Raw genomic sequence first — 12710 nt, forward strand, 5'->3', positions numbered from 1 at the left:
GAGTCGCAATTATCAACGGCAAATGCGTCGGCAATCCGTTATTTTATATAGATCTCAGTGAGATGTCTCCTGTTTGTATTTGTAACTGCGTGTGTTGAATGGGGGAACGAATCTACAGTAGCCTACATGTACTGTACTGTACTGTTGCTGCGCTAGCATAGCCTCTACATTAGCTTACTTCTTTGTGTAGTTTGGCCAATAAAGTTATTATTTGACCATGAACATCCCGACGTTAGTCGTCGCTATAGTTGTAAAGACTTGATGAAGACCTGTGTGAGTGTGTGGCATCTAAAACATTGTCCACCACATCTCCGTGTTGAATGGGGAAAAGAATCTACAGTAGCCTACATGTACTGTACTGTAGCTTAGCATGTATGCTAGCGCAACTAGCCTCTACTCTTCTTTGTGTAGTTTGGCCAATAAAGTTATTATTTGACTATGTTCACCCCGACGTTAGTCGTCGCTATAGTTGTAAAGACTCGATGAAGACCTGTGTGAGTGTGTGGCATCTAAAACATTGTCCACCACATCTCTAAAAATAATTAGCGCAAGTTAGCATCTCCGTTGTGTTTACAGACTGAGGAGAGTATCCATATGTTGAAAGGGGCGTCGATTTCTTTCGGGAGCGGAGGGGAGGAGGGGGAGAGGGGAGGAGGAGAGGAGGGGGGGGGGGGGGTACTGTAGTGGAAAACCTACATAAAAAATGCGGTGCGGTGCGGTGTCGTGCCGTGTCGTGTAGTGTCGGGCTAAAAAGTGGTATGGAAAACCGGCTTAAGTGTGCACGTGCCTGCCCACTTGCAACACCCCTCGCGTCCCACCAGCCGGTCCCTTCCCCAGCCCACAGGTTGAGAACCCCCCCACCGCCCCAGGCTTTATAAGCTATTCATTATGAATCGGAAAACACACTAATGAGCCCAGGGCTAATAATCATGGACGGCATCCTCTGTAGACTTTACAGCGCACTCTGTGTCATTAAGATAGGGACACCCTGGGAACAAATCAGCGAGCCATCGCGTTGGTGCTTTTAGCGGTTGTTGCCTCGATGTGACACTGCTTGGAAAATGCTCGCTAAGTGCCAGTGTGGGAGGCTTTTAAGCCATTTAGGCCTAGAATTATTGAATGCTTTAACTATTGAAAAATAGCAGATATACAAGCTCTTTGAATATATCTATTTAAAATCGAACATTTGTAACTCAAATATTTGCTTTTGGGGGGGTCCCTGGAACAACATATTTTGAGATGTGGGTCCACGGCCAAATACCTGTAATTTTGGGGGTGTCCTTGACATGGAAATGTTTCAGATCCACTGATTCAGAGGAAGGATTTAGAAGTCGAGTCAAATATCGGGTCGAAGATATTCAAAGACTTGCACACATTTTCACGATTTTTCAAAAATAGCAGATCTGCTATTTTTCAATAGTTAAAAGCGTAAAATAATGGTTGAAGTGGTTCAAATCTAACGCGACGTGGGCGCGTTCCCGGTCTTCGAGGCTTAATGAGCCCAGCAGTCAAGACTTGATTTGATCCCCAGGAATAGCTTGACAATGGCATTAACGTTCATTGGGAAAAGATCAGAGCATGTCGAAAAGAGGGCAAAAACAGGGCGAGAGAGAGAGAGGGGACCGGGGCTTTTATGGAAAACCAGAATGGGCTTGTGGCGCTTGAGTGCTGCGTTGTGGTAATTGATTTCCGCTCACAGTGTTGAACGGAAGCGTGCACGTGCTTGCGTGTGTGTGTGTGTGTGTGTAGTGTAATGTATGTGCGCATGTGTGTGTGTGTGTGTGTGTGTCATCTTGCATTAGTTTGACTCCAGGTCAATAATCAGGTTTGTGTGTTAGTGTGAGTTTAGGCCCCTCAAGCAGACAGAGAAGACAGGAGAGGAGAGGAGAGGATGACAAGGCGAGATAATGGTCCCTCTTACAGAAATAAGTGCTGCAAGAAGGACTAATGGAGAAATGGGGAAAAGGGTTTATTTTTGGTCCAGTTGCAAGAGGGGGGGGGGCTAATGCCTCAGATATAATTTGTGGCAAGCTTGTCCTAGTCTCTCATATTATGTTGATTTATTGCGACCGTAAGGTCGCAGTTTAGTTGCGACCGTAAGGTCGCAGTTTAGTATGAAAACCTCCACCGGCCGTCCGTCGGTCACACGTGCGGTCGACCGCACGTCACACGTGCGGTCGACGTGTGATGAGGTCACGATGAGTCATCTATGCCCAAATATAGATTTCTAGGTCAGATGGCCCATAGAGTTTGTGATGTCAAACCTAGCAACCCAATATAAACAAACCTGATGTCAGACCTGAAGTATCCTTTTATACCCATATATGGAGATACAGAGATCTCCATATATGGGCATATTAGAAAGCCCATATATGGGCATATACGGATGACATCAGGGATATCCTTATATGGGCATAAAAGGGACAAGGGCTTACAGTTAAGAGATCTCCATATATGGGCATATCAGAAAGCCCATATATGTTCATATACTGATGACATCAGGAATATCCATATATGGGCATAAAAGGGACAAGGACTTACAGTTAAGAGATCTCCATATATGGGCATAAAGGGACAAGGACTGTTACAGTAGATATAGAGATGTCCATATATGGGCATAAATGAACAAGGACTGACAAACACTGAGATCTCCATATAACCTATGGGAATATAAGGGACGAGGACTGTCAGCTTGTAGACCTATTTTCTAAATATTGTTGTACATTAAAAACTTGAAATGGGTCGTTCTGCATAGTACTTGGGATTTGTTGATGTAAATGTTCACATAGAGTGTAATAATTGGTAAAACAAACTTTTGGCCTATTTGTGGAGATAAGCGACCAACGGTCGCTTATCTCCCGATTAGGGAGTCTTACTGGTATTATTATTTATCAGCATCGTGAATCAGCGTCTTGTGATCAGCGTGGGTGGGGTTTTCCCAGAACTCATGTGCAATTCGCCGCCGCCGGACGAGACTGCACACATCGCGTTGCGGTAAAATGCGATCGTATCGATCTCGCTATGAAACATCAGTAGCAGACATGTTATGTTGTGTTTGATTACTAATTCGTTGAGCTCCTATTCCTGCCGTTTCTTTGGTTAGAAAGTAGCACTAGCAAGCAACAGGCTAGCCACTAGCCAGCCACACATAACAACACTACGTCATCTGCTTTGCTACTGTTGTGTTGGTCAGACGGTGAACCAATCGCAGAAGACTGCCTCTTTGGCAACGCCCATCCCAGAAACTGCTGTAGATGGAAGCACTTTCAGACTGAATAATGGAGTGAAACCAAATGTCAATTCAGGCTGAGTGTCAGGCTAGTAAAGTACAGTATAACAAAAGAAAAAGAGAAAGAAATGTACTTAGGTGCAGTAAAATGTACTGAGTTACTTTCCACCACTGGAAGGAGACAGGTTGAGAATCACTGTACAGTGTTACGTAAGACTAGAAGCCTGGCGGGGCTCTGCTCTGTGTCTGGACTCCACACGCCTGTCACTCACACTGGCAGATTGTACAGTACATGGTTGTTGCCCGGAGGCATCCGGGAGGATGTGTCTCCACGGAGCGGCCAGGAGCCTTACCACCTGCGCCACCCACTAGCTGCTTTTAATCCATTAACCCAGGGGTCTTCAACAGGGGGTCCGGGACCCCTAGGGGGTCCTCAGTTTTTTTCCCCCACTTTCTTATATTAACCACTTGCACCCTTGCGTCCATATTCGGAGAACTTTAGCCAAAAATAGCAGATCTACAGTGTGAGCTTGTAGATCGGCTATTTTCTGGAAAAGAGCTTTGGAGTGGGAAAAGAGCAGTACAGTGAAAGGTCAAGTTTACTAAGTATTGACCGTTCAAGTATAAATATCTGAAAACACAAATTGACATGAATCCAAAATACAATGTTGATCGTGCTGTCAAACAATAAAACTGTATCTATGAACAGATTGTGGCTTCATCTCTCTCTCAACTAATGTGTTCTTGGCCTGAAAACGTTGAAGATCCCTGCACAAGAACCCATTAAGACCTGAGGGCGGCTGACTCTAAATATGTCTTCTAATGCGCCATTCCCACAGGGCACGATAACTATAAAGATAACTATAACAATCACCATTTTATTTTTTATTGTCAACAATAAAGGGTATGCGAGTGATAGTTATAGTACTCAGTTTGAATGGCCCTTAAATGAGCCAATGTGAAAAGGGCCTTCTAATGCTTTTTAGCTCAAATCTAAAATGACACAAGATGCTTGCTACTACCGGTCAGCAGATGACTGAAGGAGGTCTACTGACAGAAACGTTGCCTAAATACAGTTGCTCTTATTGTGCAAAGTGTGCGGGTCATTTTATTGTTAGCTATTGACAGCTGATCTGGTGTGCATAAGACCATAGAGTTATAAGAAGAATAGAGAGGACACCAGATATCCCCGCCCGTCCACTTGCATTGAGTTGCTCACCCAGCGCATGAGGCGTTTTCACCCCTTCTTCCGGGTAGTAAAACCGTGACGTAGTGGGGTCTATGTGACGCATTTTCGTCATAGTCATAGTTTGTGTTCATGGACATGCTGGGGCTCCAATTCATGAACGAGCACTTCCGGTATGAACGCGCGTCAATACAAAGAAGCCTAGACGCGCGTTCATGTTAGTGGCCCCAACTGCAGTACCTCAAAACGGCCACCATGTCCATTGTGCTTCAGGGCTCCCCCAGGGTTCTGGGGGCTTGCATAAGACCTTGCTTTTGAGTGGTGCACCTTTAGGCCGATTTTTTAAAACACATTTTTGAACACTACTCCTACAGATTTTGCCCTAAAATCACGTAAATCGCTACACAGTATGTCTACACTCATGTCATCAACATGGATCTGTCCCATATGGCGCCACCATCAGGCCGATTTTTTCAAACACATTTTTGGACACTGCTCCTACAGATATTGCCCTCAAATCACGCAAATCGGTACACAGTAGGTCTACACTCATCTCATCAACATGGATCTGTCCCATATAGCGCCACCGTCAGGCCGATTTTTTCAAACACATTTTTGGACACTGCCCCTACACATTTTGGCCTAAAATCACACTGCGACCTGACGGTCGCTTATCTCCCGATTAGGGAGTCTTACTGGTTACTTATACTGTGCCAAGGACCCCCAAAATGATTATGTATTTGGCCGCGGACCGCAATCTGAAAATATTTTGTGCCAGGGGCCCAGCTATTGCTAGATACAAGATTTTCATGCTGCAAGCTTGTATATCTGTATACAGTATCTGCTACACCAGTAAGACTCCCTAATCAGGAGATAATAAGCGACCATCAGGTTGCATGTATACACACATTGGCCTCAACAACCTCATGGTGGCGCTAGAAGAGGAGTATGTGATAAATCAGAGGCGGAGGTTGTGTTCTGCCAGCCAAGGAGTGCGTGTGCAAAGTTTGGCATGGATAGGGGCAACGATGCCGGAGATAAGAGTAGGGCGAAAAGTGTGATGTGACGTGACGTGACAGAGGGGCTGACAGACAGCCGGTGGAGATTTTCATAGTAACTTGCGACCTGACGGTCGCAATCAGACCTACAGATCTAAGTGTATTTGACACATTAAATTCAGAGAAGAGTATGTGTGCACTTGCGTGTGCATATGTGTTGTGTGGTATGCTGCATTTTGCTTCAAGAATCAAGTGAAGTCAATTCAATCAGGTTCTTATTCAAGGTCCATTAGCGGCGCGCTGTGTTAAAAGCCTCTATTTTGTGACTGAATACCAGCTTGCTGCCTTGTGTCACTCACTAACTGACCAACATAGAGTGCTATTTAGAGCTATTACTGACACAACATGCTGCTTTAATTGAGATTGAGCCATCATCACCACGCCATTCATGACTTCAAGTCTACTCAGCCTCTTTATTTTGTTGCTGTCGGGTGGAATCCTTGGCCATTTTCACGACATTTATGCAACACTCCTCCTGTATGATGAAGCAGGGCATTCGTTTACGAAAACATAAAAAGCTTAAATATGGAGATTACAAGGTTTCTGCAACAATTTGTTAACAATTGCTCCGCTGGTGACCCAGTAAAAAGAATAAAAGGAGAACAGATAGAAAGTGGATGTTTTGTTAAATGGAGTGTCTCGCTAGAGCAGGGGTCTTCAACAGGGCGTCTGGGACCCCTAGGGGGTCCTCAGAGTTACTACAGGGGGGGCCGCTGAATCTTTGTGTGATAGGATCATTCTTTTAAATGAACAACTTGGACCCTCGCATCCCTATTCTTAGGAGAACTTTAGCCAAAAATAGCCGATCTACAAGCTCTTAGAGCTTGTAGATCGGCTATTTTTGGCAAATAGGGGTGCGTTCGGAAACCCGCACCGGGTGTGTGCTCAGTGTAGTGAGTGCAGTGGGCGTGACAGTGTGGCTTATTTACGAACGACCAGTTTTAACAGGCAGCTGTGTGCTTTTTCACTCTGAACTCTGAAGGTAAACTTTCTGAAAAGCAGCAGTTGCTGAGAATGCTAACGTAACGTTGCTATTAGGAGATGTAGGTCTAATTCACAACATTGGCATACCTACTGTTAATACATGTTGATGTGTGTGAAACTATCAAGCCCAAACGACCAATTAAGCTGCAAGTGCTGTATTCTGCGGTTATTTCCTCCATTATTCACAGCTGAGAAGCATTCGAGACACGGCCATGAAAACCAACCAATCAGAACACCGCAACACACCACCACACCACCAAACCCCATCTTCTGAGTAGGGTTGGTGAGTGCGTGCACTCAACACACCAGTGCGCAGCGCACTGGATTTCCGAACGACAACGCACCAAGTGTACCGAATAAACAAACGACAACATGGCACACCAGTGCGTTGAGTGAGCATTTCCGAACGCACCCTAGGTTTGGTGTAGAGGTAAAAGAAAAAAAGATCAGACCAATAAATGTCTGACAAAAAACCTACAACAAAACCTACTACAAAAATCCAACATATACTGACAGTGCGTCAAACAAGTCGATGAAAACCTGCGACACAATTTTATACAATACGTAATGGAGGTCCTTGCTTCATCTCCCTCTCGCTAAGGGGTCCTTTGCCTGAAAACGTTGAAGACCCCTGCGCTAGAGGAAAGGCCAAAACTGTCAGGATCACTATCCAATCCGGCTAATGGATTATGAGATAATATCTTGTATGCAAAGTTGACACTATGGCCTGAGGGTGAGGCTATAGAGAAAAGATCAGAGGGGTTCATCTGGGGAGCAGCGAATTGCATGACAAGCCAACCAGAAACGTAGCTTTCCAGATGTCCTGTTTGGGGAGCAGACTGCAGAGCAGGGGTCTTCAACCCCCCCACTACATATTATGCAAATTGTGTTGCAGATTAAACTTTCCATTTCATAGAAGCTTCATAAGACTTGTGTAGCGTTGTGTTGGATTCATAATGTTTATTTTCAGACAGCTAACCACTTTTTCCCCTCTACACCAGACCTCTTTGCCGAAAATAGCCACGCCGCCTCACAGCACGAGGCCTTGTGAGCTTATAGATCAGCTATTTTCGGCTAATGTTACGCTCAGAATAGGAATGCTGTGGTTCAAGTGGTTAATGTAAAAAAAAAAAAAAGTTCTTATCGCACAAAGATTTTGGCGGCCTCCCTGTAGTAACTCTGAGGACCCCCTAGGCGTTCCGGACCCCCTGTTGAAGACCAGTGCTGTAGAGTTTCATGTCTGCCGGCATTATTGCCAGATTTAAAAAAGAATCAGGCTGCTCTCTGAAGTTTGCCAGTGATGTTGAAATACGGAGCGCATTTTCACATCAAGCATGAACGTGTCTGTAAAGAAGACAGGTGTAATATGCCTGCTCGTCACTGTGTAGATAATGCAATCAGGAATTACACAGCGCTAATCATTATGTTGCTCTTTCCATTGAAGGAAGGAGCTGTGCAGACAGCGACAGATAAAAACCAGCAGACTGTTATCTGTGTTTGATCACTGGTGGTTGTGTTGACCCCTGGAGAGGTGTTAATCACTTAACATTTAGGCCTGAAAAATACCTAAAATACACGTCTTCTAAATCGGTTTTCTGAAAGAGTTATGTTTCTATGATCACTGATCAGTGGTGCTCAAACTTTTTAATGTCAAGAACCCTTAGAAATATATGTATTTGACTGCCGACCCCCGCTATTTTTGATTTTTCAAAAATAGCAGGTCTACAGATCCTATGGCTTGATGTCTTTATCAACAACAAGCCCACTGCTATCCGAAAGCTAGCTTGGTCAGCTTTCGCTTCCGTACAACTTGTGCCCATTCAACAGCAGATTTTCAGCATCAGATGCTTTCAAACACTTTTCGCCACAGACGACGGTGCGGTGGAGACTGAGCTACCTTTAGTGTTTGGGCCGGACTCAAGTTTTAGGGCTGAATTTATTTCGGTTCGGGGAGTCACCCCCCCGAACCTCTGAATGGCGTCATATGTAGTTTAGACAAAGCCAAAACGAAATCAATTCTTCTCTAAAAGTGGAGTATGCATTGGCCCTAAGATGGAGAGGGGAAGCCACAGGCCTGTTGCCTTAGCTCTCTCTAGCACCCCAGGAAAACAGAGCCATGGCCTCCGAACACCAAGACAATAAGATTTAATTTAGGGGTAGAAACAAAGCTAGCTGCTGAGCAGAGCCCGGAAAATTAGACAACATGAAGATACTGAGGCTTAACTCTGATAATTATTCCCTGTTGGCCATGCATATTTTTGCACTTGTAAATATCCTGCCTGAAACATTACTGTAATTACACAGTAAATATACAGCGTGCGTGTGTGTGCGTGTGTGTGTGAGTGTGTGTGTGTGAGTGTGTGTGTGTGAGAGTGTGTGGGGCTTTGGAGATAAAAAATGCAGTCATTCATTTGATCAGTGTAATTAGTGAAATGCATGATGCGCCTTTACAGCCGACCAAAGGCCTTATTTCATTTAACCTCAATTACAGCAGCTTTTAGGCAGCATGTGAGCTTTTAGTGGAGAATATGTATGCATTATCATGGTTACATACAGTGCTGTCGGAGGAATCCTTGTATAACCAAAACTGTCACTTTTCAGGAAATAGTGGCAAATACTTTATAGTTAAATATCCTATATTAACAACACATTCACATTCAAATACGCCCATATATAGGCATGTGACTATGACCTAGAGTCCCAGTGGTGGGCAACTTTGATGATGGCGAGGGCCACTATATTTCCACCTTCATTCCAGGGGCCACATTGCATATTGCTACGTCCTACTTTGTCATACAAAAGAAGCAAAAATAGCCGATTTACAAGCTCAAAACGCGTCGAGCTTGTAGATCTGCTACTTTTGCTTCTTTTGAATTGAAATGCTGAATAGTTCTTTGTAAATTTTGAATTGGAATCCTGAAATGTGTATTTTTATTCAATTTCAAATGCATTTAGTTTATACTCATGTTAACTTTATGAACTATTTATTAAAAAAGACTAACATTGTTATTCTACTAGTCATTAAGCTACTAATATAGACTGAATTAAGTAAAGCGGGTCATGTTTTGCATGTTTAGAATTGTAACAGCTGAGATCAAAATATAATAGTATTCCGATATTAAGCTGCGGGCCGAAATTAAGTGAAGATGGGGGCCGCATGTGGCCCCCGGGCCGCCAGTTGCCCATGTATGACCTAGACATAACCATAAACAAACCCGATATGCCCATATACATTATACAGAGATCTGGTTGTCCAGATCCACAGATGTGACCACTATGCCCATATACAGTAAGGTCACATGCATATATGGGGACTCCAATCCCAGTTTGCTTGTACAATGAAGCAGGCTGCTAAAATATGGACACGCAAGGTTTCTGCCCCGACAGCGACGATAATACAATATGCACACTGTGTGTTGCCCTGATTAACATCTAGTATTTAACCTGGCTGGTGAAACATTAGTCTCTCGTCGTGGCCAGACTGTTGCCTCCCACAATTTGCAAATGCTTCCGCCATACAGGGGTGTCGCACCAAATTCTGGGCCCTGTACAAGGATTCACTGCGGGGCCCCCATGAATGTTCTTCATAGGGGGAGGGGGAACGCATTATTACACATTATTTTGTGCTTTAACTATTGAAAAATAGCAGATATACAAGCTCGCAGCGCGGCACTCGGTGCCGCGCTGCGAGCTTGTAGAGCTGCTATTTTTGAAAAATCATTCATCAAACATTTTGGAATTAGTCTTTGAATATTTCAAATCCTTCTAAGGTTTTTTGAAAAACCTATGTTTCTATGTCAGCGGTGCTCAAACTGTTTCATGTGACCCCCCCCCCCAGAAGCAAAATTTGAGTTACAAAAGATCACTTAAAAAATACATATATATTCAAAGATTTGCACACATTTTCACGTCTTTTCAAAAATAGCAGATCTACAAGCTCGCAGCGCAGCACTCGGTGCTGCTGTGAGCTTGTATATCTGCTATTTTTCAATAGCTAATAAAGTAAAATAATTAAGGCCCCTCCACCTTGGGCCCTGGCAACTCAGTCCCACTCCCCCCCCCCCCCCCCCCCCTTGTGACACCCCTGCCGCCATACAGTCTGGTGAACGGCAGCTCTGGGCATGACTAAGCGATAAAGCGTATGTGCAGCCTCTTCTCCACTTCCCTTTCGTTTATACGGTCGCGCACATTTATCCTAATATAAATCAAAATCATCGAAGCATAAATATAAGCTTGCTGCTTGGCAGAAATGATATTTTCAAATATATTTTCGTGAACGTAAATGGGAGCTTCCGTTACTCAGATTTCAGTAGGTGTAGTTCCAGACTCTATACTGTATATCATTCGGAGATTGTGGAATAGTTGTCTGGCTTCGCGAGACTAGTGAAGAATCATTATTGTCAGGCAGAAACATTTCTCGATTGATTGAAGACTTTATTAGGAGTTTGCATAGGAAAAGGTACAGTTTCACGACAGTACAGTTCACTGGTACAAGGTCTACTAAAAGGAGATCCTAGAAAAGACTGAAGCTTATTTCCATAGGAAGCCATTGAAGTATCTCATATAACATTGAATGACAGACGGATAGAACACAGTATTATGTAGTAGATATAGTCAGGAAAAAGATAAAAATAAAATAAAAACATACAGTAGGTAAATACAAAGAAGGGTCAGGGGAGGGTAGAGCTGGGCTATGTTTGTTTTTACCAGTTGTGAACGGCTGCTGCCTGTAAGTGGTTTTTCAGGGCGATTTTAAAGGATGCTAGTGATCCACACTCCTTTGTGTTGACTCTGGGTTGAACATGATCTGTGGCGCTGCCTCTGGTGTTGTAATTGTGGACGTCCTTAACGTTTTTGAAGTATTTTGCCAGGTACATGGGTATCTTAGTGGTGTAGTGTATCTTGTACACCAGGCCCTATGCAAGTTACTGTACTCTGTCATCTACTCTGAGCCACCCCACTCTTAACTGGTGAGTAGCGGTGAGGTGAGTCTGATAAGGAAGGTTAAGCAGGACCCTAATTAGTTTGTTTTGGGCTGTTTGGAGCTTACTTTCTTTCTTTTTCCTTTATTTGTTGAGGGAAACCCATTGAGAGCAATTAAGCTCTCTTTTTCAAGGATGCCCTGATCACAGCATGAAAACAAGTACAATTTTAATATGCAAGACGATAACAAACATTGCTACCATTAAAACAAATCACAGATGCAAATTAGTAAGGGCTTACACGAATCTCAACTTTTTATGTTTTTTTGTCACTTAAAGCCCTACTTCGTCGTACAAGACCATCAAGCAACAGGAAAACCTTATGGAAACAATGAAAATAGCTGCAGAGTGCAGATCGGCTATTTTCACTATTTCCGAAAGTATTTTGCGAATGTTTTCGTTCCATCTCCTGAAAAGGTAGCGGTTTTCGGACATATACAAGGTTTCCATCCGACAGCAACGATTTATTTGTGGTTAACTTGTCGGTCTTTACTGTGGCGGGCGTGCGTTAGCCACCACTGATGTGCCTCTCTCCCCCTCTCTCTCTCTCTCAGATCATGTGGTGTGTGAAGAGGAGTTTAAATACGCCATGCTGGCTCTGAACTGCGTGTGTCCGGCCACCTCCACCCTGATCACCCTATTGATCCACTCCTCCAGGGGACAGTGAGTACACAACCAGGCCTGATTCAGGCTTTGGCAGCACCGTGGTGTCGCCGCTCCACAACCATGATGGGATTTACAAACGGAAAAGCTACTGGAAGATGTGTCGAGTGAAAAGGGCCGTACGACGAAAGGTGGATTAAGGCTGGGCTAGCTAACGCTAGGGCTGTCACAATTATTACATGATAGTCTAATCGCGATTATTTGACGTAATCGTGATTATTTTTCATACTCGTCATAATCGTTTCCATGTTGAAACATTTTCATATATTTTTTTAAAAGTACAAAATAGTGGAAGCTCACACCGCGTCCGCGTTGAGCTTGTAGATCGGCTATTTCCAGATTTTCCACTATCAATGTTCTTTTCTAAGTATAAAGTTGTGAAATATGTCAGTAATGTCTTCGTATATTTAGGTTATGTTTCATATCTACCATGTGCAACTTCAAAGCCTAAAAGCCAAACAGAAATGTAATTGTCAACGACAAAAACACAATTAAATTGTTAATCGCAAATTATTTGAGTGACAATTAATCGTCATGTAAAATGTCATAATCATGACAGCCCTAAATAACACAGATATTTAGAACCAATAACCTCACAAGGCGTCGCG

The 12710-nt window shown here is 43.6% G+C and overlaps 1 protein-coding gene across 1 annotated transcript in view; it reads left to right on the forward strand.

The window, feature by feature from the left end:
* The window catches only part of kcnt2b (potassium sodium-activated channel subfamily T member 2b), a gene marked incomplete at both ends in the record, with an annotated part of 140830 nt that overhangs the window by 94554 nt on the left and 33566 nt on the right, over positions 1-12710 (forward strand). Inside the window, one exon of the mRNA XM_080723889.1 lies at positions 11994-12102. Within this exon, the coding sequence (XP_080580015.1) occupies positions 11994-12102 (109 nt within the window). The remainder of the gene's footprint in view (positions 1-11993; positions 12103-12710) is intronic.

Source organism: Nannobrachium achirus (assembly GCF_963921795.1).
Source record: "Nannobrachium achirus genome assembly, chromosome: 4".
Lineage (NCBI taxonomy): Eukaryota > Metazoa > Chordata > Actinopteri > Myctophiformes > Myctophidae > Nannobrachium > Nannobrachium achirus.